At 39.5% G+C, this 27487-nt stretch overlaps 1 protein-coding gene, 1 long non-coding RNA gene and 1 pseudogene across 12 annotated transcripts; 1 reads left to right on the top strand and 2 right to left on the bottom strand.

Annotated features, from left to right (window-relative positions):
* LOC110430453 (atherin-like) lies at nt 7676-12606 on the top strand. The gene is made up of 4 exons (XM_021448135.1): nt 7676-7925; nt 8568-9008; nt 11332-11476; nt 11555-12606. The coding sequence occupies exons 1-4, from the start codon at nt 7676-7678 to the stop codon at nt 11613-11615; spliced, it is 897 nt and encodes a 298-aa protein (XP_021303810.1). The 3' UTR covers nt 11616-12606.
* LOC110430531 lies at nt 13558-19383 on the bottom strand. 11 transcript variants are annotated; one of them, XR_002447881.1, is made up of 7 exons: nt 18208-19382; nt 17845-17960; nt 17663-17760; nt 16520-16921; nt 16185-16274; nt 15566-15646; nt 13558-13914 (listed from the first exon to the last, which is right to left on the bottom strand). It is a non-coding gene; the product is annotated as an uncharacterized LOC110430531 (long non-coding RNA). The 11 variants fall into 11 exon arrangements; XR_002447879.1 differs by having other exon boundaries at nt 17874-17960; nt 18208-19381; XR_002447880.1 differs by having other exon boundaries at nt 17663-18324; nt 18620-19383.
* LOC8083764 lies at nt 19909-23531 on the bottom strand (annotated as a pseudogene).

The following is a 27487-nucleotide window of genomic DNA, read 5'->3' as shown; positions in this document are numbered from 1 at the left end:
CTGTATCATAAAAGTAGAGCTGCATGTGTCGCAGTCCTTTGGAACCAGGCACCAAATGGTCGAGTCGATGGTACAATGAACCTTGCACCCGGAATGTATAGATACCAGTGCCTGCTGCGGTGGCAACTCGCCGATCCAAGGTAACACCAAGGGTCGTGAACGAAAAATGAGAGTTGAAGTACCGTATGTGTTTTCTAAAATATTTTGCATCATTATCTATCTGACTGGTAAATAACCTTTTTAATTCAGTTGACACTTCAGGAATATGCACATGAACCTTTCCATTTCTGCAACAAAATCCGGGTGGTTCATATTCGAACCGTATGGCCCCACAATGCCTGCAATTAGGTACTTTTTTTCAAAACATGGTGCTGATCTGGTAAATTCTGGTAGACGTGGTCGTAAGGATCATCCGTGTCATTATCAGCAGTGCCATTGGCATATATACGGTATGACTCGAACCCTTCTTCTGCATGAAAGGTATGAAATTTCTTTGAATACACATAGTAAATTTTACTAAAATTTTAAGACACGATGATTCCGGGTACAATTTACGAAAGAGGTACCTTCCCCACAAAATTGCCTAGTTTCATCGTCCTCAATCTCATCTTCCATGTCTTCCAGGTGATCTGTTACATGGTGCATGGCAGGATGGCATCAGCATTGGTAAAAAAAGTAATTGATATATGAATTATAAATAAACCCACCTTCTTCTTCATCATATTCTTGTAAATCAGGGTGTGCAGGTTGGAACAAGCTAGCATCATATTCATGTTCCGGCTCGATGGATCCATTTAATGTCTGGAGAGGCGGTGATATATCTGCTTAAAAAAAGTTGTGCTATCAGTATGCCTGATTTTAAAAATATGGCACAAGGGCAAAAAGCTATGAGACAACCTGTCCGTTGTGCATTGCAGTTTGGAGTACGGTGCATGGCCTCATGTGTACTCATTCTCTTTTCCCTTGCGTAGTCCCTTTTTTTCTCCAATAATGTCTGCTTTTTTGAGGCTTCCATATTGTTGTATTTCTCTCTTCTCAATAGCTTGTTGACAATTGAACTGGAAACTGATGAACAATTTGTTGTTATGGTGGCATATAAAAATTAGTTAGTGTAAAAATTTCAATAAAAGGCACACACATCTAGATCCTTCACTATGTGTATAAATTTCACTAAATGACACACACCTGGATCCTGAACTATTTGAGAAGATTGCTGAGATGCATTATCTCCAAACACCTGATGCCTCACTCTGACATAGTTATTGTTTCGATGCAACCATATTGGAGAATGACATGGGCTTTGGTTTTCTTTGTCTTGAACTGATGGTGGCCCAGTAAAGATTTCAGAATCCAAGGTATGTGATGGTGATGCTTGACCTACTCCGGCCAAGGTTCCTGCCATATCCATGTCAACAATGTTCATGTTGGGGGTTACAATGCATCCCTCGCACAATGGCTGCAGGACGGCCGAGGAAGGTGTCCCATAAGTTGAATGTGTTCCTACAACATAGTTTGTTTATAATACATGAACAAAAATAAACATAATCCTTATACCACACAAGAATAGCGAAGATCATGCACCTGGTTGATCCAGTATATTTGAAAGTGCACTTGTTTCAGCCTTTCGGCGAGCACGGTACTCACGCTGCCTCTTATTCCTTTCTTCCCGTTCCTCGTCCGTTTCTTGAGCCCTTTTTCTAGCACGGTACTCACGTTGTTTCCTATTCCTTTCCTCTCTCTTGAGTTGTTCTTCGCTGCAAGCTGTGGACATGGAGGTTTCTTATTTATTATTTTCGGCGTTGTATATATTATCATTGCAATATGTGTATATGCTTATACCTGGAGTATTTATGTTTGTTACATCGCTGAGCGAAATCCGTCCCTCTCTTGGCGTTCCCATTTTTCTGTGTAGGACTGGTAAATAATAATGTAAAAATCATATTATATGTTACTCGGTCAGAGAATAGAGTGAGGACTGAGTAATGACAACAAAGCATCACTGGAAAAAGAAACATGATGATATCCTATTTTTTATCTACCCTAATAATGCAATATATATATAACTTGGATCGTATGTACACCCAATTTAGTCATTCATTATATATATTCTTGGTTATCACTGTACATATGAGCATATGGACCAGACGATGTCTATGACCAAGAAAGGAATCATACCATAGATATAAGGCAAAAATGATCAAGTTCCAATGGCGGATGTGTTAAACGATGACAGAACCTGAAGGCATTCAGAGTGTTCAGAACCTGCAGGGTAGTCTTCAGAACCTGAAGGCATTCAGAGTTGGGCAACGATTAAGTATCAGATTACTTTATAGCACATCACACGAGATCAACAGACTATGTTGCAATCCAAAAGAAAAATGTGTTGTGTGCATGAAATCTAGGCAATTATTTCTCCTACACCTCTGCCTCATCCACTGAACGTATTCAACCTACAGTAAAAATTCATCCCACATCATGCGGTTGAAGGCAGCTGCATGCCATAGTACCTGGTATGTCGAGATTGACCAAAAGAAGAGCAGTTGAGTCTGGGGGCACGCATTGGGGCGTTGGAACCGTCGCTCGGCCTCATGGTTGAATCCTTTGAATCCTTTGAAGAAGGTCCGATCCAGCACTCCAGATTTCACGGTGAGCAGCAGGAGTCCGTCGGGCAGTTCCGCCGCAGCGTTGAAGATTTTACGGCGAGCAGCAGGAGTCCGGAGTCGCGATGGACGTGATCAGCGGCGGCTCCAGGTGTTTCTGTTTTTGTTGGGGGCGGGCGGTAGAGGCTGAGGAGGTTGACACAATTAATCTTAGCCCTTGGATTTGAGTGAGTAAGGAGAGAGAATACTCAGATTAAATCTAGACAGTCTATTTTGAAGACCTTGTATTTCTGGGTACACTTTTTTGGGTGGATGAAGAGGTGGCTCCTCAGTGGGGGACGTTTTTTGGTGTAGAGGTAGGAAAGAAAAACTTGGTGCATTATTAGGGTAGATTCTTTTAGTAAAAAGTCTAGTTTGATAAAAAAAAGCTTCTTAAAATTAAAAAATTATCAAATATCCTTCTCAACTTATATATTTTTCAAAGTCAAGAGAACTCACTATCTTTCCATCGTGGACCTGTTTTCACCATACTTATCGCATGAGAGTTTCTTTTTACTTTGAGATATATGGTGTGATCTGTTTCTCCGCTGCCCTTTGGTCCGGCCGCCGTTGGTATGCACCTGCCTCCTTCGTCGGCGCCCAGCAGGTCAACATCGCTGCCCAGTGCTTTGCCTCAACCAGTGTTTATTGATATCTAGTTGGAAGGTATAGCTTGCTGCCTTAATGTATGCATGGCCTGCTATCTTTCCATGTGCTCACCGCTTGGTCGGAAGGCAGGGAGCTAAGCACATATTGTCAGCCGCACGCAGCTGGCCGAGCCAAATGTTGGGATCGGATCGGTGCTTGCGTCAGTATGGTTCTGAGAGTAGATGCAATTTTAATTTTTAGAAAGTTATTAGGTAAATACTCGTGCGTTGCAATGAGTGTTTGAATCTCCACTTGAGATTTTCCTTCAACATATTTGTTGACTTCACTTCTATCTTATAAAGCATGTTATACTAAGGGTCTGTTTAGATTGGGGATGAAAATTTTTTGGGTGTCACATCGGATGTGTCGGAAGGATGTCGGGAGAGGTTTTAGAAACTAATAAAAAACAAATTACATAGCTCGTTAGAAAACTGCAAGACAAATTTATTAAGCATAATTAATCTGTCATTAGCATATGTGGGTTACTGTAGCACTTAAGGCTAATCATGGAGTAACTAGACTTAAAAGATTCATCTCGCGATTCTCAACTAAACTGTGTAATTAGTTTATTTTTTTATTTACATTTAATGTTCCATGCATGTGTCCAAAGATTCGATGAGATGGATGAAAAATTTTTGGGTGGGAAACTAAACAGAGCTCACTGACAGACAAAGGCCTAAGTGCAGCTCAGGCATTTTTTTATTTCCTCATCGTGATAGTTCCTCATCGTGATAGTTGTGTGAAAAATGAAAAAGGAATAAGTATGCTACAATTAGAGGACATGGATTTTATATTTCTTACAAACTTACAATGAATCGAAAATTTTCAATGCTATTATAACTGGAATGAGAGGAATGCTAACTCCAAAACATTATTTCCTCTTAGTCCTCGTAGATAAAATAAATATTCCATACAATTAACCCCTGGAAATAGGGAATTAGGGATATCATCAAGTACACAACCTCCCGTGTAAGAAACATGAATATGGTTCATCGCATTTTTGAAGAGTTGACTTACGGTGTGATAGAAAATGTTCATGGAGTGGAGCTTATGAGATGGTTAAGCACTTACAGAACTATTTGTACTAAAAATGAACAAAAAGGTCACTATATTTTGACTAACATGCTGAAGAAGGTTACAAATTAAAGCTCAAGTTATCCAAATTAAATATATGTCAAGGTTGTACATTGGAAACACACACGCACTGCCCCAACTTTCTTGATCGCCTTGCCGACTGGCTTGTATTCATCATTGAAAACCATTTCTTGTCTCGAGCATATTGGCAAAAAATTATGTCAACCTTAAGATGCTCCTCTAGTGAGTACCCGCAGCTACTATCTGTAGTTTCATTAGTACATGATCCATTGGTAACAGTAACCTTTGTTTGTTTATTCATGTTGTTGGTTAAAGAAGATAATAAGGTGAATGCAACGTGCTAAGGGTCAAAAGAATAATCACCAATATACTCCCCAAATAAAATTACATTTAACAAATAATCTTTCCCGATTAATTGCCTATTGAAAATAAGAAAAAAAAGAAGTACCTGAAAGTACCAAAGTACTTTTCCAAAAATTGTAGAACTTCTACAAAGTTGTGGTTGATTATGATCTCTCTCACCCAATTAAAATGTCTCCATATTTAAATTGTCCTATTATTTACTGTAAGGAACAACATACACCTAGAGTAATATCAAACTGAAGGATCAGAGACACTAATTTAAAATAGTTGTTGGAAAGTTTAGAAAACAAGACAGCTAGAGCAGATATTATCAAATTCAAAAAAGCAACAATTTTAGTCATTGATGGTTACCTTGTTATATTTGTCCAGCAATGACGTCTTATTGTGATCACATTGTTGTCGTCATTGTTCACTGATATTTCCATTGCCTGTATGTTGATTTTAGCAATTACAAATAGACTAAGTATTCATTGGAGATTCATTAAAATCTGATTAGCTTAATTATGATACAAACTATAGGAACTGAAACATGAACATGTTAGGGCACGTTTGGCTCATAGCTAGAACTCACCAAACCTAAAGTTCAGCATGTTCACTCACTTAGGCTATGGTTTGATTCACTTCCACAGTTTCGGCATGCCATCTGCTACTGCTTTGCATGCATTTTTCTTGCCTAACTTGTGGCAAGCAAATCCAGCACCAGACTTGCGGCGCAACCGTAACTGCGGCTTGGCAAACCAAGTAATGAACCAAAAGAGCCCTTAATCTCATATGGCTTTGTGGAAAAATGCTCTTCTATTAGGATTGAAAGCAACAACATATCTTTTGGAATGTACCTGACTAAGGTTCACTGAAATCCATAGTGCAGATAATCCTACAATACTTAGGTGTCTTCTCTGCAGAGCTGAACAATTTATCAATCCAAAGCTGCAACATATCTATACCAGTTAGATCATAGATGTCTTCTCACTTCTGCAGTGCTGAACTATATTCAGGTTATAATCTTCTGTTACGAAGTGAATGCTTAAAACTGCAATATGAATAAACAAGTTGTTCTTTTGAAACTAAAATTCCAAGTTATGGCTAAATATCTTCTTCATAACTCAGTAGACAAGAATCTCACAGAACTCATAATGTATTTCACGCCAGACAATTCTGAACTTTCTTTCGTAGCTTTGGCAATGACATTGTCCCACATAGGCTTGGCAACGACACTGCATATCTTTATCTGATTGAAGTCTGAAGATGATAGCTGTGGACGACGGCAGATAGCCTATCTGATGTTGAAGCCTAAAAACTTATATGCTTCAATTGATCATATAACTGCTAGGAGGAAAAATATAGTATAGCTCTGCAGATGCATAATGCCTTGCCAAAGTAAGGTATGCAACCAATCATTGAAACCTACATGTGCAAATGTATAAATAGTAACTGACAAGCCAAAAATAAGAATTTAGCTATGTGCAGACCTGACTGAGTTTTCAGAGAAGTTGTAGTCAAATAAGTGAAAGGGAAATCTACAAACTTTCTCACTAAACAAGCTATCTAATAAGCAGCGGTCACACTGTAGTTGGATCTGAATACAAATAAGTTGTGCATTGCAATCTCAAGTGCATGCTCCTGCATTTGCTGCTAACTACGTACTAATACCACTTAGGAGTCTGATCGTTTTGATTGAAGATAAACAGATAAGTCATTAACTGAAGGCTGGCACCCTTGACCAAAATCGTAAAACAAAACTAACATGTAATAAGGGCACAAGCTATTTGGGTTGACCTACTATTAAAAAAGAGCTTTTGTCATCTATCTTATACATAAATTTCATTGGCTCATCACAAATTCATAAATCGACCTACTGAAAGCAAACTTTATGCATCTGCAGGCTAATTGGATACACAAATATTTCTCCTGCGTGTGAGGAAAAAAAATCAGAGCCTCACAGTTAGTCAAGACAAGCCCCACAACTCTAGCAGTGTTTTGATCTCCCCAACATTGTCTCCCTCTCTGACTCCCACAATAAAGGATAGATGATTTACTTAATCTAATTAGTCAGAATGATTCACTAAATTTTCAGTTAGTCAGAATTTTTTTGTCAGATATATTGAATATTCATGATGAAAGCTGATGCCAATTAAGAAAGCATTGAGGCATTGAGTTCACCGAACAGAGTTCACTGAGCACAGATAGTTCAACTATTTATGAGGTGCCTAAATAGTTAACTGAACATTGAGATGTAGTTACATAAGAGGCATGTCACTTTAGGCTCTCACATGGAATCTTTGTATGGGTGTGTATATTCTCTAACAACACAGATTTCTATAGTAGCCATCTTTGTATGTCTTGTGCTGTTACATGTAGCTTTATGTGAGTATTCTCTATCAGTTAGATTTTCCTTTCTGGCAGATGTTTCTCAATAGTTCTATTCACATTTGGGTATGCAAATGTTTTACTGCATGAACTCACTTCCTATATGGCACCAAGCAATACTTATGAGAATTTGTTTTATTTATTTTTAGAGAATGCTTGTGTGATTTTTATATGGGTGTTAGCACAGGTCTGCAAGTGTGTTTTTTTTTGACAAGTGTGTTTTTTCCCTATATAATGAGATGAGTGGAAGTGCAATTACATTGCCAAAATTGTACTTGTGAGTTGTGACTGCACATCCAAATATTTAGAACACAAGAACTTATCCTGAACTAAATAGATCAACAATATAACGATCTGGAGTCGATGGGTCAGATCACCTACTCCGGCAAAGAATTTGGAAACCGCAGAAGCCCCAAGTCGAACAGGGAACTCAACAGCATGCAACGTTTTGGAGATCATTACCAGCAAAAACGAGAAGGTGAGCACGAATTTGACCTGAGTCTAGTCCAATTCTTGCTCCACTCAACACCGATCTATCACCAGCGGATGGACGCGAGGCGGCGATGGCTGCTGCAAGGGACTGGGCGCCGCGCTGGGATCCAGTGGGCGGGGGAGCGCGTTCGGTGGAGGAGAAGAAGAGGCAGCACCTGCCGACTGCGCCGCCGCATGGAGGGGGTTGGTGGGCTCACCGCGCTTTCGTGTGGGGAGCAGTGGAGCCACGCCGCCGCGTGCCGGCCGGTCGGTGGCCTCGCCGCGCTGCCGCGTGGGGGGAAACCGAGCAGGGGAGCTACGCCGCCGCGTGCCGGCCGGCCGGTACACCCTCCCTGCTCTGGTTCATGCTTCACTCTGGGATGCGGCCGCTCCTCGCCGTCCACCCCTAGAGCGGGACCTAGTGTTCCTTGCGAGGCTCGAGGTCTGGCGTCCAGGCGGCGGTGTCGAGGGCGTTCGGCAACGCTGGGTGGTAGGTTCGTTGGCCAGGAGGGTGGGGAGCACGCGGCTTGTTTTGGCGAGGGGAGTCAAGGGTGGCCGCTGATGCGGAGCGAGGAGAGTCTTGTGAATGATTGTTTTTCGGAACAGCTAAACTTTAAAAATACATGGATCGTATGATAAGACAATCTCTCCTACTAAAAAAAACGTCACCAGGACCCGTCTACCATTTCAGGATGAAACCGTGGTGAAGCACTCGCCGCCTGTACCCTGTGTCTGCAGCAGCGATCTAGGCTCGCCCCCACTTCCCTGTGTCTGCAGTTCTGCAGTTCTGCTGGTCATACCGCGCCTATCTCCTTGCCCAATCCTTGGCCCGCATCATCGATCTGGTGGTGCTTGCCCTCTCCAATCAGAGCTTTCCTACCTCCCGTTCTCCAGCTCGTGCCTGTCCTCATCCCCACAGCTCGGTCATCTCCTTTGCTGTTGACTGGGAGCCATGGTTCGAGCAACTCCATCAGGGTTGAGGAGACGAGTGCCATCCGAGAGATGACCGAGCACTCGCTGCTAGCAGCCCCACCGTAGAGGGAGGGTATTGTGTGTGCCGCCGCCGCCGGTTGAGCGGGAGGGGCCGAGCATCTCCCGTTGCAACGCCCTGCGCCGCCGTTGCCCGTGCACGCCCTGTGCCGCCGTCGACGCCCACCTCCGTCCCTGCCCCAGCCAGCGAGCCACCGCCGAACCGTGGGCGGCCACCGCCCACGAAGCCTCGGGCCTTGGCCGGAACCCTAGGGCCCGCTCATCCTTCGTCCAAGGTTGGCCGACGAGGAGCAGCCGCATCCCGTCGAGCAGCAGCAGCAACCGGAGGACGCCTCGTACATCCAGCTCGACGCTTCGCCCTCTGCATCTGCCTGAGGACTACGTCGCCAGGACCCGCGCACCTTCCTTCATTCCGTCGACCCGCGAGTCAAGCTGGTACGTAGTGTCCCCGCTTTCCCTCCAGCACACGTAGTGGATAGACTTACTATCCTGTAGGGGTGTGGGCAGGGAGGGTGCATGGGTGGTGTTTGTGGGAATGTCACTACGAGTGTGAAACGATAAATAGGATGCAAATATGTCAATCCATGTGCCAGCCTCGCGTTGTTGTACTAAAGCTACCGTGATTGGGCGACTGGGATGCAAATCAGTGAACTTTGAGTATAGATGCAAATTTGTTCATTTGTTATTATACTACCATGATGAGTGAGCGCTGAGCTGCCACAGAGAATGTCCTGGCATATCCTTTGGGCCCAACCCTGCTTGCAGTGGCTTTCCGCTAGAAAGTTCACTAACATAATAATGTGAATTTCTCTCAAAACATTTATAATTTTCAGTAAGGAAATATTGCTGGCTAAAATGTTACATAATATATTTTTTTGCTACTCTCGAAATCATAAAGCATTATCAAAAGCACAACCTCTTACAATATTAATTCCGTGGAATGTTTTTATTAGCTTAAAACTTAAAAGTTTCTGAAACCACAACAGCTGGAGAAATAATGTTTGCTTATGTTATTTTTGGAGTGTCGTTGGAATTCATGTAAGTTAATCACAACAGATATATTAGAAGGGCGCAACTAATTTAACAGAACAAATATGATTACATCCTGCAGCATTACTACACAAAGGTAGAAATCAATTAATAATCACACATTAATTAAACACAAGCTATTTTCATGAAAATAGCAAAGCAGAATAGATGGTTATAGGACTCATGGTCAGCTAGAGAATATGCACGTTTGCACAGCGGCATAGTTGGTAACCCAGTGGTATGATGCACCTTGGTCCTTTAACTTACCATAATAATTTAAGTTTGCATCATTACATGTGCTTCAGTGTAATAGACACATCCATGTCCTACAATCCTAACATTTGATTCAGAATGCCAAAAACCTCCATATGTAAGGCTGGCATCATGAGCATAGAAATTAAGAATCACGGTATGGGTATAAATGTTAGATAGGACACTGACTATACATGTACGTTAATTTGGTTGGTTATAGCTCTTGAATAGCACCAATGAATCAGCTTGGCAAATCTTGAATAGCACCAAACTGAAGTCCAGAAAAGATAAAATTCATGCAAAATAAGCATTACTATGTAATAAACTGTGGTTATAAAAACTGCAGGCATGATTCCCATAAGTCATAGGTTTCAGTTCGTACAATTCTGAACAATCTGATGAGTGCCAAGTTACCCAACATCTTAGTATACATTCAGTCATAAGCCCTCACATGAGAAATATTTGATAGTTCTCCTGTCTAATATGAATTTTGTGTTTACTCAAAATGAATTTTGCATGAGTTCCTGGGAAGCTAACGAGGTCACCTACACCATTCTTTCAAGTACCACCTCTAGGGACTGTGACCTGGATATTTTTTTCTATAATAAGGGTCATCAGGCAAATAATTTGGAAAGTATTTTAAAGATATTCAGAAAGCCCTATAGGAGGAGAGAATAAAGGAATACAGGGAAAAGGGCAGCTTCCATTGCATGGTTGAATAGAGCTAGATGCCAAATGAGGCCTGTCTATGGCACAAACACGAGACAGGTTTTGACTGTAAAGCATCCTATATCAATGTTCTTGAGGAATCCATATTCTTGATAAGAGGAACAACCTGTGCCACATGGACTATTCATCGAGTCTTGCAGATGTTCTTCCATCTGTGGAATGCTTTAAGAAAATGCTTTGATATTGTTGAGTCATTTACATTCAGATTTCCTGCTGTTTGAGCTCCTCCCGCTGTTTGTTTGTTGGTGCAGCAAAGGAGAGTGTCCTGTTTTTATTGAGCCGGCATATAAATGAGCACAATCATTATTTAATCTAAACTGCATCAGTACCTTGCAAATAAAAGATATCTGCAGACTTGAATGTGTAGCAAACTTGATTAAAGATATCTGCAACTTCATATTTTTGTAGCACCAATCTAGGTTGATGAAATTTTTTAGACATGCAGCAACGATTTTAATTATGGTGTAGTTACCTACTTTCCTTGCTCCCACATGCTCCTGTTTAAGTTAGCTTTGACCATGGCTATATTTTCTAAAATTCTTGATAATAAAAATAGAAGTAGTTGACAGATTAGTAAGTTAAAGGCAGTGTACATCCCCACTGTGCAGACCATGTTATGACAATATCAGATGTTAGAAGCATGCAGCCTACTTTTCATACTATTATTGATTGAATACTGGTTAAAGGCACTGTGCTTTGTAAATTATTGATTTGGTCCTTTTTAAGCAAAGTTTTGTCGTGTTCTCAGGATTGCTACCGTCAGAGGCCGCAACAAGGACATCGCCCATCCTGATCCTACAGCAATGCGGCTGCTCTCAGGACCTAAAGACCCGAATCGAAACAGCAGGCCAGCGACGACAAGTTCCCCATAACACAACTTGTGCAGCGCCCAAGTATTATTCTCTTATGCATAGTAGCTATTATTTTCTAAAAAATGAAGCTTAATGAATAGTCATATTCTGTGGTTGCAGAACACAACGCATGACTCCATTATTCTGCTTTGCTTATACAAAAATCAAGTATGTTCTGTGACATAGTTTATTAGGAAATGTGAAAAATATTTGAGCTATTATTGGACATCAGCACCCAAAGCTAGCAGCTGCACACTTGTAGTTACTTACTGTTTTTTAGTGATCTAACAGAGTTTTTTTAGCTGGCAGTAGGTCACCATTCTTCTAATTGCTTCTTGGAGATGATTAGATGAATACATGTTCATATCTTTTCTTTGGAGATGGAAATGTTTACGTGTTCAGATCTGCAACCTCCTTTTTCCATTCCCACATTTCCACTTGTACATTGTAGCTTTTAAGTTCGAGCAGGATATCTAGGCAAATTTAGACTATGTGATGAGCTGATGAGATTGCTTTGGCCTTTGGGAACTCGTATGAAACGTTTAGCGAACTAATATGTCCGAGGTGGCAATATTGACCCTTGCAGTCTGCTGCATTGTAGTTTCGACTACAAACATTTATGTAGGCTAATCTGTGAGAACCGTTAAGTGAAATTGCAATTGCGCGAACAATTTCAGATGTATTTTTTTTTTAATATATGGGTTGTCAATTACAACCCAAAGAGTGCTTTAGTGTATCGTGTCTTCCCACTGATGGGACTTTGCATGGCAAGCTGACCCACGCCTGCCTCCAGGCCACTCGCCAGAGCTCGGGTGTAGCGGTGGCCGCGCGTGGCTTCGTCGAGCCGCCCTGCACTGGCGCTCAGGCGTCCCGGCAGTCACGAGCGGCAAGGGAACGTGCGCGAGGCCTGTTACGTATACTCGACGTGCTCGCCCGTGATGTGACCCTGATGCGTGCTCTCATGAACAACTACATCGCCGAAGTTGTCAATGTTTATTTTTTGTAAATAAATTAATCATTTATTGTGCAATAGTGATTTAGATGCCTTCGTCTTTCTGCAATTCATGTCTGCATGGAACAATGGAAAACTCATAACAATCTCCACGGTGACCACAATTCTTTTATGTGCGTGGTCATATATAATTTTTTCTATATAGGACGCGCTTTTTCTACACACGAGTGTAGTTACTCATGTCTATATCTCTAGATTTAAAGTGTATATAACCGAACAAAATGTATATAGACAAAGTATATAATCGTACTAGACCATCTAGGGTGATATATATGTTAAGTATGCATGTATACATAGAGTATGTGGTTATACTTATTGTATATAATATAATAGTGGCATTTTAGTAATATATTAAAAATATAAATTATATATATATATAGACACACACCGTGAATTCCCATCATACGCCAATAGATCGATCACAAATTTTTTCTGTAGTCTTTGACCATCCTGAGCACAAGACAAGACACACACACACCGTGTCTTGAACTTATAATTTATGTTTGTCTTGTGCTCAGGATGGTCAAAGACTACGGAAAAAATTTGTGATCGATCTATTGGTATATGATGTGAATTCACGGTGTTGTATGATTCCTCTATTCACACGAGAATATCTTAGCCGCATCACGGGCATAAGATAATGAAAGAGATAGTCGTGGAGGACTTATCTTTCATGCACTTATTTTGATATTGTTACTAAATTTGACGCTTATTTATTTGAATATGGCTCGAAACATTATGTTGTTAAGCCAAGTTAAAATTTATTTGTCTTCATTTCAACCCACTACTTTTTGATACTCTTACTGTGTTGAAACTTTGAGCTCGTAACCTGCTATTTTTTCTTATTTTTATTGTGTAAAATTATGTTGAAAATTTTAAGATCCCCGTAGCAACGCACGGACATTTACTTAGTTAAATATTAAAGTTAAAGTGATTTTTTAGACCCAGTTACAGATCCTAAAGGCAAAGTTTGTGAAATAACGCAATTACGAAGAGCGAGACATCATAGGCTCACAAACTCTATTATATAGATCTTTTCTGTGATGCGGTTAAGATAATGTTTTATACCACCAAGAAGAAATCTCTGATATCTATTTCGTTCGTACGTCAATAAATCCACAAATAATTTCATATCATATCTCTATACTATCCTTACACAAGTCGAATATATATATATATATATATATATATATATATATATATATATAACAAAACAATATACAATGCGCACCATTTCTCCCAAGAGAAAGCATCTGACTATAATCAAGAGATAAAAACAAATTCCACATTTTTTCATTCCTAAAAGTATAATCTGTTGTAACCCTTCGCTTCATGATTCTCGACCAATGCGAGCATTCGGGTGAGAGCTGAAAATATCAAGCACCATTCTCTGTCACTTTTCTCTCATCGCCCGTAGCTCTCTCCGTGGATCCCATCTCAGCAGCATGGCTGTCCTTCTCAATAGCCACTGTCACCATAACCTTTGATGAGTGTGACAATGAGTGATGCTGTAAATCAGAAATTTCTGAATATAGCTGGACTGCATGATGCAATGCAACTATGTGGAAACATGTAATTCAAACATGCATAGAAGAGAAAACATTGCCAATCAGAGAATGAATAAATTAAATAAAGCAATACAAATCATGCAGAACAAAGCCAGGAAATATGTTTGGAAACCCAAAAAGTCAGTGGCTTGTGAATTACTTCATAGCAAGGGAAAAATAAAAATTCGAACAAATTGATATGGCCTGCACCTGATATTTTCAAGTCTCCATCAGAACATATGAACAATTTTTTTTAAAAAATGACGAGACAAACTTTTATTGCAACCAACATAGATGTTGCAACCGAGTTAAACATAAACCAATAACTCCTAGGATGGACTAACTTGCATCATGAGAGTTTCAAAAAAAAACTTACATCATGAGACCATATATTTTTCCCAGATTTTAACTTTCACTGCATCAATAATGGACATGCCATAGAATTTAGGTCTAACTTACATCATGAGTGAATGAAGCACCCTAAAAATACCAGTCAAATTCGAAACCATGCCACAGTCATCCTCGAATTACAGTGGCATTATTCAAAAGGCTTACACATTAGGGCTTTCACAACCTCAAGGAACAACGAAAACATGCATATCAATCCACACAAATGCAACAGCAGGTCATGCTGTGATTCAGTGATTTGATCCCTTCCAGATTCAGTGATTTATTTAATTTTAATAATGCATTTTTAGATCATTTACTTGGACTTCAACTCCTGGGATTTACAGAACTGGCAAAGTTGTTTCCAATGATACCATGCTTATTGAGCAAGCGAGTAAGAAATAAGGAACAGAAAAGAAAAAAATTTACAGGTTCTATGAAGACGTGCATAGATATAAGCTGATTTAGCATGGACAGTTTGAATGTAACTATAACAGTAAAGCATACCATTTTCCCCATTGAGGCCGAGAAACATGCCATTATATTAAAAGAATTGGACAAACTCTCATTATATATTTGAATAATTGGGGAGGGGGGATATTTATGTCAGACCACAAGACTCCGTTCCAAAATTGCAGTAGCATCTAAGGGAAACACCAGATATACAAATTTAAGTAATTATTTCGGTCCTCCCTTTAGCTATTAAAGACATAAAACATAATAATAGAAAATGGAAGACGTCATCACTCTTTGGCTAGTTGCTTACACCATATCAATGTCACTGACACACTGAACTTCTAATGTCTGCAGTGATGTTTGATCCTGACTAAAACATTTTCCATGTTTGAACCAGCCGGAAATCACTGGCCGGTATTTTTCAGGTCACATGACAACTCGGCAACTATTACTGCTAAGATATAAATTCACACAAGCCAGCAGCTGACCTTCCTTGTACTCACAAAGAGATGCTGCAACTATACACATCTCTTATATTCTTTAGAGATAAGATCCAACCCATCAAGAACTATTACTGCTACAACTATGGGTGAATAAACTCATAGGTATTGACACCAAGGGACTCGCGCCTTTATCTAGGTGATGAATTAACACCAAGGGAGAACCAGTACTGATCTATTTACTGCAACTTGAACAAAGAAGATATAGGCTAGCTGATTAGGTACTTACATGTTCAACTGATGCAATACTGGTGCCGATGTGCTTGCCTGAACTGAGGTCCTGAACTCAGCTCTCTGTACTGGTAATCACCTGGTTCAGGCATATGAATTATGTCAGCTATGCTAGAATAATAGGATTCGGTGTCCTAAAAGGCTAGTTCGACAAAACAACAAAGCATGTCTCCAAATATTCAGGTTTAGAAAGAATGTTTAGGATCAGAGCATGCTAACAACAAAATCATTACAAAAAAATTACTGGATCAGAAAAAATGCTAGACAGAATGAACTTATGTTGAGCTCACAATATTCTTTAGAACTCCAATAGCATGCAGTTTTCTATCTAGCACTGAGCTGCCCACTCCTTGTGCAATGCGGAGTACAAACCAAACTGTCACTTATCTGGTGACTACCTTGTGCGAATTTAAACATAAATTGAACACTACTGTTGTAGTAAATGTGGCCAACCAAATTAGTTAGTAGTTATGCAATCCATCAGAATATTTTATTTTTTAATTTTCTCGCTGTCGGTGCAGTAGCTCACAGAATATAGAATATGAAGGGTTTATTAACTTGATTATTCTCATATAAAGCATAGGATACATATTTATCGTCAAAGGCATGATGCTTACAGTAATAAAGGTGGCTCCTCTCGCATATGCTACAAAGAAAGATTGGTTATCAGAAAACCTGATCTCAGTAATGTTCTAGCTTAAACGGGACTGCAAACACAAAAAAAAACAATTATGGATAATAGTCACTGTGAAAGGAATAGGGCTAAGATTCAGGTATTTATTTGTCTATGATCCCTAACTTTTTGTGAAGAGTACCTACATCCACAGTTTAGTGTCTACAGAATGAAATGCTTTATTGTTTACTCTTTTATGACAATCAGTGTCTTGTGAAATACAGAAAATAGTAACAGTCATGACTCAAGAACTATGAACACAAATGTGGGGGAATATACATTTGGGTGATATCCATGTCTCCACTACTTAGTATTAACATCTTCCTTTTTCAACTTCTGAATGAGCTGCCCAAGTCTCTCCTCAGAAGCGGTTGTGTAGTTGTTTGACGAATGAAATGTAACATGAAAAACACAGCACATCGATTAAAATGCAATTCTACATCTAGTTGTTATAAGCAGAATGAAAATAATGAAATTGTAAAAAAAGTAGCAGCCTAAGTACAGGAGAGCATCAAAACTGCAGTAAGTGTTTCTTAGGCGTAGTCAGTCACCAATTAATTTGTATATGCCAACCAACCCTAAACCATTGAACTTATGGAACCATACCCAAGCCACATTGATTTATCTGTACTATAATCCGGTGCAAACACTCCATGATTGTCCTTGTCTTCTGAATAATTCCTTCAAAATAGGATCAGGCACACATAATGTTACACATAATGTTACTTACAATTGTACCACAAGATCATTAGACAGCTAGGATATGAAAAAGGTGATGTACACAATGGCATAAGAGAATGACAGAACAGGATGAGAAGAGCTTGAAATTCCTTCCTTTTTTCAGGAAACTGATACTATTCGCACTTAAGTAGTAATTGCACCCTAGAGAGCACCCTTAAGCCACCCAATATGTTTCATGAAAATGCTGCCCCTTTCATATTTAGTAGTTTTGCAAAAAGGATTGTCAGTATTAAGCAAAATGTGTGTGCCTGTAGGAGTGCACTCATCAGCAGTTAGCACTTAGCACTCCAGAAACTGGTCGTTTACATTTCTCGAGTAAAATAACAGATCCATCCTAGAAAAAAGTCAGCAGCTTGCCGCGCCTGAGATTCCAAAATCAGAGGATAGTGATTATGCTTCACAAGCCCAACGTGATCCTCATTAGCAGTAAAAACCGTCAGGCTAACAACAAGTTGTGCATATAAAGTCTAGGTGCTAAGCTTGAATAATGTTAAGTGTTATGTTTAATTATTGCTAAGCTTGAATAATGTTAAGTGTTATGTTTAATTATACAGCTGAGATGGCAATTGACCTGTTGCAATCTATGAGCTAGGGAATATACCCATGTCACAAGCAAGTTAATAAGCATCCTGTATAAACCATTCACATGGATTAACATGGTACATGTAGTCCTGTACTCACCTATTTTCTGGAAATATCCTAGGAATACCATGCTGGATAGCACACTCCAAGAACCCATATGCTTTGAGAAAAGAATTCAACAGAAGCTCATTTGTTATCTGAAAAGTGGATGAAATTCACAGGGGTTTAATTAGCATAATGCAAATAACAAAAACTACAACTGTTGATATTTGTACATGCACCTCTGCAGCAATAAAAAAGATATATATACATTTCTGCAGAAGTGGATTTTGTACTGCAGACTGCTCAAAGGTACAATAAACAAAGTGGATCCACTTGCATCGGCTCTTCCTCGTCACTATGTAAAATCAAAATTGTCTCCTCTGAGTGCTCTTCCACTTGCTTTGGTTCATCATCATCCTAAAAGCTATCTAATCCTATGTGATTAATAATTGCAAATCTTGTTCATCCAATTCTTTGCATACTCATACGAAATTGAAAAATCAGCAATGTAGAACTGAGACAATTTTTTCAGCACACAAAGACAGTAGATAAAACATATGAGAAACTTGCATAGTGGAAGAATTCTGACATGTATGACTTACCTACTAACTTCTCCCAGTAGGAGTGGTGATGGCGTGTTAATAAGCAACTGATCCTTATAACCTTTATTTTTGTAGAAGGTTATTCACATCACAAAGTTAATACAAAATCTCCTACAACTAAAAAGCACAATAATATTATTGTTATTATTTTGCATTTTTACATGACACGAGCAAAATCTATATATGATAAAGTACCTAATCTTAAAGCTTTACATAACAAACACAGCATGTAAATAAAGCATGTAGGTGTCTGAAATTCTCTTCTAACACTACAAAAGTGGTCCTTCCATAATTTCTACTAACTCACAGGTTGACAAAAACCACAAAACTAAATGCAAATGGTTAACCCTTCAATCATAGAATGGAAAACTATTTTTTGCAACAGTCCCTTTCTTTCTTCCACCTCCCTTACCTTAGGCTGTCTCAGTTGAGTTCATGTACGGGAATGAAGTAGAATTTTGCCAAGATCTCATCCAATCATATAACGTGCATCAAAATTGATAGCCTAGATTCAATTGGTGACTTCTAAAGCAAATGATCGAAACAAATGAAATGCAAAAAGAAATATGTACTGCCCAGATTTCGTGGATGAAGCACGGATCTGCGTGCCTCGCGACCTTGATGGGGAACGGGGCGGCGGCCATCGTCGCACGTGGCAGCGGCGTGGTGACCTCGGTAGAGGCGAGGCGCGAGCGGCGCTGGGCGGGCAGTTGCGGCCGCGGCCACCGGAGGTGCTCGGCTGCACCGTGCCGTAAGGGGAGTCGGGCTTCGCTGGAAACTGCGCGGCATGGATCCCTGCCGCCATCTCGATCCTCGCCGTCGTAGTTGGCGGTGTCATAGGAGGGAAGGAGAGGCACTGCAGGGACAGGGCGGCATCGGTGGGGGAGGATGGAGCAGCGCCTGGATGGCGACGAATCCGACGCACGGGATGACCGCGAGAGAGGAGGAGGCGATCGGGGCGCTCGCGCGGACGCCCTCGCTGACGGATTGGGGCGCTCTCGCGAACGGATTGGAGCGCGTGGATCGGTGGCACTCGCGCGGATGCGATAGGAAAGGGGGAGGGGATCGGGGAGGGAATCACGGGGGCCAGACTGGGTACGCAGACGCGCGGACGCACGGCTCAGACGGCAGACGGACGAAAGCTATCGCCGCACGAAGAAAAAGTCCATCTTCTAGTCTTTTTAGTTGTTGGAGAGATGGAGATATAGAGGTTACACGAGACTGTTGTAGAAAATAAAAATCAATGTTGTATTTTTTCGTTAACTTGTTATAAATTGATTAGTTTAGCATGTAAATTATATCAAGCTCCTAAAGATGCTCTTAGTTAGCTAAAATTTAGCTAAAATTTTCTCTAGCGTATCCAAATAGAAGAGCTAATAAATGAGCTAATTTTTTAGCCAAGCTTAACTAGTTATTAGGTCTTATTAGGTCCCACCTAAAAAATTTTCATCCATCCCATCGAATCTTTGGACACATGCATGGAACATTAAATATAGATAAAAAAATAAACTAATTACACAGTTTGGTTGATAATCACGAGATAAATCTTTTAAGCCTAGTTAGTCTATGATTAGTCTTAAGTGCTACAGTAACCCACATGTACTAATGACAGATTAATTATGCTTAATAGATTTGTCTTGCAGTTTCCAAACGGGCTATATAATTTGTTTTTTTATTAGTTTTCTAAAAATCCCTCCCGACATTCTTCCGACACATCTGATGTGACATCCAAAAAATTTCATCTCCAATCTAAACAGGGCCTTAGTAGCTATCTAGATAGCTCCAACTAATTTAGGCCATTTGTAGCCCAAATAGTAACTAGTTTCGGCTGATTCAGGCCCATTGGCTGCTCCACTTCTGAACATTCCATCTGAAATTTCTTGCATATCCAACACAGCCTGATCGTTTGGCTGTGAATGATGGATAAATTTGGTAAATAAGCTCAGGCGAATAAGTAGTAAATTATTTTTGCCATAGTGGTCATACTCCAGTATTAAGTTGATATGAAACAAAAAAAATTAATGTTTTGCATTTCTATAGATATATCTACTTTCTGAATTCGTAACTACAGAATTACTCTACCTGATAGGATCTGCATGACCAAGTATTAGGGTTCCAAGACTGAAGAGATCCGAGAGCAGCTAGCCTTAATCCGAGAGCACCAATTTTCTGTTTGCCACATCCTGTGATTACCCCTGGGAAGTTACCAAAAAATTAATAATACTCATAAATTCATATATTTCTCTAAAGTTTCTGATTAAATGATCTTACTCATGCTAGAAAAAAAGAATGAACCATAGAATCTTACAAAAAATTTTAAAAAAGAACTCGCCACAAAATTCTGTAGCCTTTTTAAATGGCTGTTTAGTTCGAAAAACTATAGTTAAACTATAGGTACCATTTAAAGTTTAGGAAAAAACACTGGTTTAAATTGTATGGTGTAGTAGGAGTCGTTGATATTAGTTGTTTCTAGGATTTGACGAAACTGTGTCCTAAACGACAATCTTTTTTGACCGGAGAAGTACAGTATTAGATGATGTCTCCAAAGATATCATCAACCATTGAATTCGTTTTCAGACAAGAGCTTTAATTTACCTGAAAGAGAACCGTTAAGGCCATCGACCAAGAAGGAAAGAGCAAGGATGGGAAGCATTCTCGCAATGTATGTCACCACCTCCTTGTGTCGCTGCTGTACGCGTATCCCCAAACGTTGCGCAGGAGAATCATGATGGTTGCCAACACCACCCCTTGAGACAAGGTCATACACACCACCACGACTCGCGCTGCCAGCCTCGCTGCTCCAGGCTGCCCTGCACCGAGTTCATTGGAGACGCATGTACTAGATAGATAGGAGAAAACAAGTATATGTACCAAATCAGTTAGCAAATGAAAAGATAAACTGCATAACTACATTACAGCAAATGCTATCTGGAGGAGAGAGAGAGAGAGAGAGAGGATGAAAAGAGAACACCTTGTAGAAGTGCCAAGGCCAAGCGGTACCATATACAGCGGAGTAGCGGTTTTGATGCTACGAATTCAGCAGTTAGTTAAGCAATATATATCTTGAAAAGTAGAGTAACAGATTATCTTTGTCCAATTATCATCATTACCAAATTGACAAGACGGAGGTCGAGTTTAAAGAATGAAGGCACGCACCAGTCGTCAGCCTACTAAACAAGCATGACCCTATCCCGGACATCGCAGCCGTCAGTAGTTAACAATAGGCATTCTAATCTTCCTTTTAACAAATGACAAATTATTAAATTAAAGAGGAGTTGCTTACCAAACCATCATCGCCGACGGGACGGCGAGCTTTGCGAATCGAATTCCCGGAGGCCAGAGAGAGGCAAGGCGTCAGTGGAGAACCCTGTCCACGTCGCATTGCAAGCGCCGGACAGCCTGACGTAAAGCGCAAGTATGGTCAAGTTGACGCCGTAGGAGACGGCGGCGCTGAGCGCGGCGCCCTTGCTCCCCATGCCCACCCTGTACACGAGAGCGCGTAGCACACGGGGGACATGGGCGAGCGCCGTGACGGCGGAGCTGGCCATGACCGGCACCACGACGCTCTGCGCCTGCAGGAACCTGGTGTGTGGCAGGTCAGTGGCACGAACGCGGCGAGCGACGGTATCAGCCACCGCGCGTACGCGCCGGCCTCGGCCTCGGCCGCGTATTTCCTTCGTTCAGGATAACCTACAATTCACCATATTATCATATTTTATTAATATATCATCTTTGACTAATTATTGTAGATAAAAATCTATAAATACTTTTAACATTAAATAAATTATTTACTAAAAATTTGGTTAAACTTGGTAATTTTTATCTAGCACGCAACCTATAGTTATATCTATACCTATTTATAAAGAGCCAAAATTTCAGTCTCCTATATATTTTCTTTCGTTTGCTCCGGTTCACGTTCGGTTTGCCTAATCTGTCGCCTTCTCCGTCCAACCTTTGTAGAAGGGTAAAAACAAAATAAAAAACATTCTAGGATTCTCAATGTAAAATATCCATTTACTTTTCCCATAGCCTCTGTTGTCTGTCGGCGCAGACAGCCCCTCCGGAATCGGTAGGAAGAGAGAAAAAAGAATAAAAATTTTTCTAGGGTCTCAATGTAAAATCTTTAATTTACTTTTCTTTTATCTTTTAAATCGGCTGAAAATTGATAAATACATATTAATTCATAGAAAAATCTAAAAATTATAAACAAATTTTGTTCAGCTCCACATACGTAGATCTATGCAGTAAATAAAAAATATCACAAATTTTAGTATACTTTTTTTTGTTGGAAATGCTTGCTTATGCTTCTTAGTATAAAATTAAAATTGTAGTTATCTTGCTCCAAATTCATAGAAAAATCTAAAAATTATAAAACAAAATTTTTTCAGCTCCACATATGTATATCCATGCAGTAAACAAAAAATATCACTGTAACACCCAAAAATTTACAACTTTTGAAATAGGCGAAAAATGATTTAATTTTGTATTTTGGTGCTCATGAATCATAGGAAAATAATATTTTCATTAAATTAAAATTCAATATAGGATTTAGAAACATGTATGTGCACTCATGCTGGAGCATTTATATTTTTGTACTGTGTGACCTTGAGTAAAGTTCAAAAGTATCTCAAAAGGATTTTTAATGAGTTTCAAATGGCTTTTTAAATAAAAAGAAACAAAAGAAAACAAAAGAAAAGAAAAGAAAAGAAAAAGGAAGAACAAAAACTCTCTCTCCATCTGTTTTGGCCCTAGAGGCCCAACCAAACTTTCTCCCCCTCTCTCCAACTCCCCAGCCCACGCCCTTCCTTTCCCCCTCTCCCCCACGTGCGGCCCAGTTAGCACCCGGCCCATGCGCCGCAGCAGGCAGCCAGCGCCCTTCCCACCGACAGGCCGACCCCACTCCTTGTGTCGCTGACCAGTGGGGCCAAGACGTCAGTGACTCCTTCCCCTTTCCCTTCTTCTTCTTCTTCGCGTGTCCAAGCAGGACACGGCCCGAGCGAACGGGAGCCGAATCCCGATTCCCACGGGATTATCCCTGCGAGAAGATCTCCCTTGCCTCTATAAAGTTCCCCAGTCTCCCCTTCCCGTTTATTTTTGCTCTCTCGGTCATCGCGAGAACGCCGGGCCCTATTTCGGATCTCGCCGAGAGGTTAGGGAAGCCGCCGCCGTGGTTTATGCTCCGGAGTGCTCAATTCTCGCCTACAAACACGTGCCGAGCTTCGCATCACCTCTACGAAGCCACCGAGCCGTTGTCTTTGCTCTCTACCGGTCTCTTTGGAGTCATAGCCGCCGCCGGAGTGGAGCAGGAGCTCCATCGCCGCCATACCGAGCGCTACATCGCCCCCGCGTCTTCCTCGACTTTATTTTCGGCATAGGTGAGTTTGCGTTTGTCGTCTCTTCCTCCCAGTGGTTTCCTTTTGCCCTAGGGTGCCAAGAATCGCTGATTTCGCTAACTCCGGCGAGGATGCCGGGGTCACTGTAGCCGGCCGGAGCTCTCTCTCTCTCCCTTCCCGATCTAATCTGCGCCATCCGTTTCTAATCCGATGGCCCATAGAGGCCGATACCCCTTCGGCCTGGCAGTTTTGCTAAAGAAACCCCGACCTTTTTCATTATGTAACCCGCAGTCCTTTGCGTAAAGCCTAGAAAACGTCTTCTCGATTCTGAAAACGTAAAACGACCCGGCTGAGTTCAAAATACGCTTTTCAGTATTTACAGTTTTGCCACCAGATTTAAATTGCTTATAACATGCTTATTTTAATTCCGATTTGGTCCATTCAAATTTCGTTAGGTTCGTATTTACGAGCTCTACATGTTAAAAATATTACCTCACTGTTTTGAAACTTGTTATTTTCGTGATATTATTTAATTAATTATTTTTCTATATGAAATCTTAGAAAATTCATAACTTCTCCGTTTTAATTCCGATTTTCGTGATCTTTACGTTTGTGTGATCGTAGCGCTGCGTAGAATATTTTCATAAACTTTTATATTTGTTTTACCATTGTTTGGTGTATTGTTCTAATTACAGCTTGTTTGCTTCGTGTATGATTGCCTATATTGGATTGTGTGTTGTTGATTGTTGATCGGATATAGACGGTGAGCGATACGTTGGTGATCAAGGTCAAGCTTTTGAAGATCAGCAGTAGGCTCAAGAGAGCTTTGATCAAGACAAGTATAACTTGGGATCATCCTTGTTACCTATTTACTTATAACTACACATATATATCATATGCATGTGTCCACCTTGATGACCTTAGCAAAATCATAGATGATTGTTATCCTGAATTCCTTGTTACCTATTTTGGATATGCATTTGGGTAGTTCTTGCTAGTGCTTGATTATAATCCATGATCTTGTAACATGATTAATGATGATAAATGATGGTTTATTATGTTGTTTATATGTGTTATTCTTAATTCTTGTATACAATTGATCATGTGGTTATGGGATTATTTATGCTACCTTGATATTTGCTATCCAATGATTAAACATGTTATCCACTATTAAAAGCTAAATGCAGTCAAACTAGTGTCAGCTATTTGAGCCTGAACCCCTGGTTTTACTTGTTGAGTACGATATGTGCTCACTCTTGCAATTTCCCCCACACCTGAGGAGAAGTTTTGGGCTTGTGATCAACCAGTCAGTTGGATCCTGTAGAGAGAAGTTAATACCCGAATTTGGAGTTGTCTATCCGCTGTTTGCTATCAAAGGTTATTTCTTTTATACTAAGTATGTTATATAATTTATGCATTGTCTTTTGATATTACCCCTTATTTGTAGCTATATGTGAGATTTGACTTCTAAAACTCACATATGGTGCATATCTGGTTTTGTCCTTTAAATCGGGTATCACAATCACAAATTTTAGTACACTTTTTTGTTGGAAATACTTGCCTATGCTTTTTAGTGTAAAATTAAAATTGTATTTATCTTGCTCCAATTATTATAAAAAATTTATAGTAGCCTATTTAATGTGATGCTTGATTCATATTTCATAGCAATCCTAATCTAAATAAAAAATAATGCTAGCATCAAACTTCTCATGTTTTAATATAATACTGAGGTATATTAAGAGGTAATATTAGAGTGAGATAAGGTTTAACTATTTTTTATTTTTATTATTAAATAAATATGTCTTCAAGCTACATATATTATAAATATTAACTATCTAATACCATAGATGTTATGGTTATCAATAAAATAAATTATGGACTTTAAATTTTATAAAAAGGATAAATATAAATAGATATGTAACATTATACATCACTTTCTAAGGTCATTTGATGTTTTTCTCCCGTTGCAACGCACGGGCATATATTTACTAGTGTTTTTCTAATATGTGCACCTCAAGGTCTAATTTGGTCAGAAGCCAGTTAGCAATTTTGAACTTGAACGAAGGAATCTAAAACAGTCTTTGTTCCTTGGACTGCAAGTCCGGAACTCAATTTCTCAATGGGACAACGGCTATGTAGCCGCATCCGCATATAAAATTTACTGTACCAATTCTGAGTGGAGGGTTGTGACGTGGACGGGTTCGGGAAGATGACAGGAAAGGGCCCTCGCAACTGGTTGTGTATCCTTGCGTTTAACTATCTAGTTGATGCTGTCTTTTTGTTTTGTTTATTTTTATGCCGCCAGCCTACGGTGGCTGACAAGCAGTACAAATGGCACACTTTACCTCAGTTTAATCTAAGTTTTTTCCTTATACATAACCTCTCTATCGGGTCCCATTTGGCATCACTTCATCACTAAAGTTTTTTTAAAACTCCGTGAATAGCTTTATCGGTAAAGCTAGAAATGTTTTGGTGAACAGTTTGGTAAAAGAACTTTACATATAGAGATTTTTAAAACTTGCTCTTAGAGAATCACATGCAGAACCCATCAGGACGAGTGAAGCTAGGTGAAGCTACTATATTCAGCTCCACTCTCCACGTATCCTTTGCGAGAGTACAATTTAAGAAACATTTTGAGTAAAGCTATTTGATTTTAACCCATCTGGTATAAAATGGCTCCAAATAGCTTTAGGAGCTAGTGAAGAAACCGTTCCAAACGAAACCTTAATTAACACGATTGAGGTTGAACTTTTCTATGTAGTGCATTCATCTGTTGTGCGCACAAGGTTAGCACGGATTCATTTCCAATACATAGACGAATAAGAACTGAATTTATTTCTGCATCACACGCTATCCAGTCAGTCTTGATAAAGAACTTCATCCAGTGTCTTCTCATGTGTGAAAATTTTATATTAAGGAAAGGAAAGGATCAAATTGCACCGAACAAACTCTTATCCACATAGTAACCCTTAACATAACAAAAATTATTTTATATAAATTTTATAGTTTCATGATAAATATTTATAAAATATAATATTAATTGATTAAATGATATATCTAATTATTAAATATTTATTGATAACTATATTATTTTATGTGATATTTTTGTTTATGTTGTACACACAAATGCTTTAATCTCTACTTGTGTGATGATTTTGTAATTATAATACTATTGATAAAATATAATGGCTATTTGTTTTCTACCATTTTTATTTGAATTTGTTCTTTTGATCTACTATTTTATTCAATAGTATCCATTATAATTTTATTTACTTCGATATTGTAGGTTATTAGAAGTGTACTTTCTTTTAGTTTCCTTTGGTTAACGATGTACTTAGTATTTAAATTTTATTCATGCATGTTAAATTTAACAATATATATATTGAGTTAACTTGAGTAAATATTTGAATAGAAATCCGAATCCGAAAAATCCATTTTGTATTCGTATTAAAAAATATCTGAATCTATTTTCTATTTGAATTAAAATATGGTAAAAGATAATATCCAAATCCATTTCCATGTGAATCCCATCCGTCTCCATCCTAGCTGGCCAGACGCTAAAGATGAGCTTCCACCGGAGAAGCACTTGAATGCCAAGGCCTTGTTTAGTTCCGAAAAGTAAAAAGTTTTCGGTACTGTAGCATTTTTGTTTGTTTGTGACAAATATTATTTAATTATGGACTAACTAGGATCAAAAGATTCGTCTCGTGATTTACAGCTAAACTGTGTAATTAGTTTTTGTTTTCGTCTATATTTAATGTTTCATGCATGTGCCACAAGATTCGATGTGACGGGAAATCTTGAAAACTTTTTGGTTTTTAGGGTGAACTAAACAAGGCCATGTTGTAGGCCTGTTTGTCAGAGCTTCCACCAGCTTTAGCATCTATAACGCATTCACTATTTACATGAGTTCTTTTTCTCTCTTCTATCTACTCCTTTCACAGAGT

This window comes from Sorghum bicolor, chromosome 9, assembly GCF_000003195.3.
Source record: "Sorghum bicolor cultivar BTx623 chromosome 9, Sorghum_bicolor_NCBIv3, whole genome shotgun sequence".
Taxonomy (NCBI): domain Eukaryota; kingdom Viridiplantae; phylum Streptophyta; class Magnoliopsida; order Poales; family Poaceae; genus Sorghum; species Sorghum bicolor.
The sequence above is the reverse complement of the archived record's forward strand: the minus strand, read 5'-3'. Positions and strand labels throughout refer to the sequence as shown.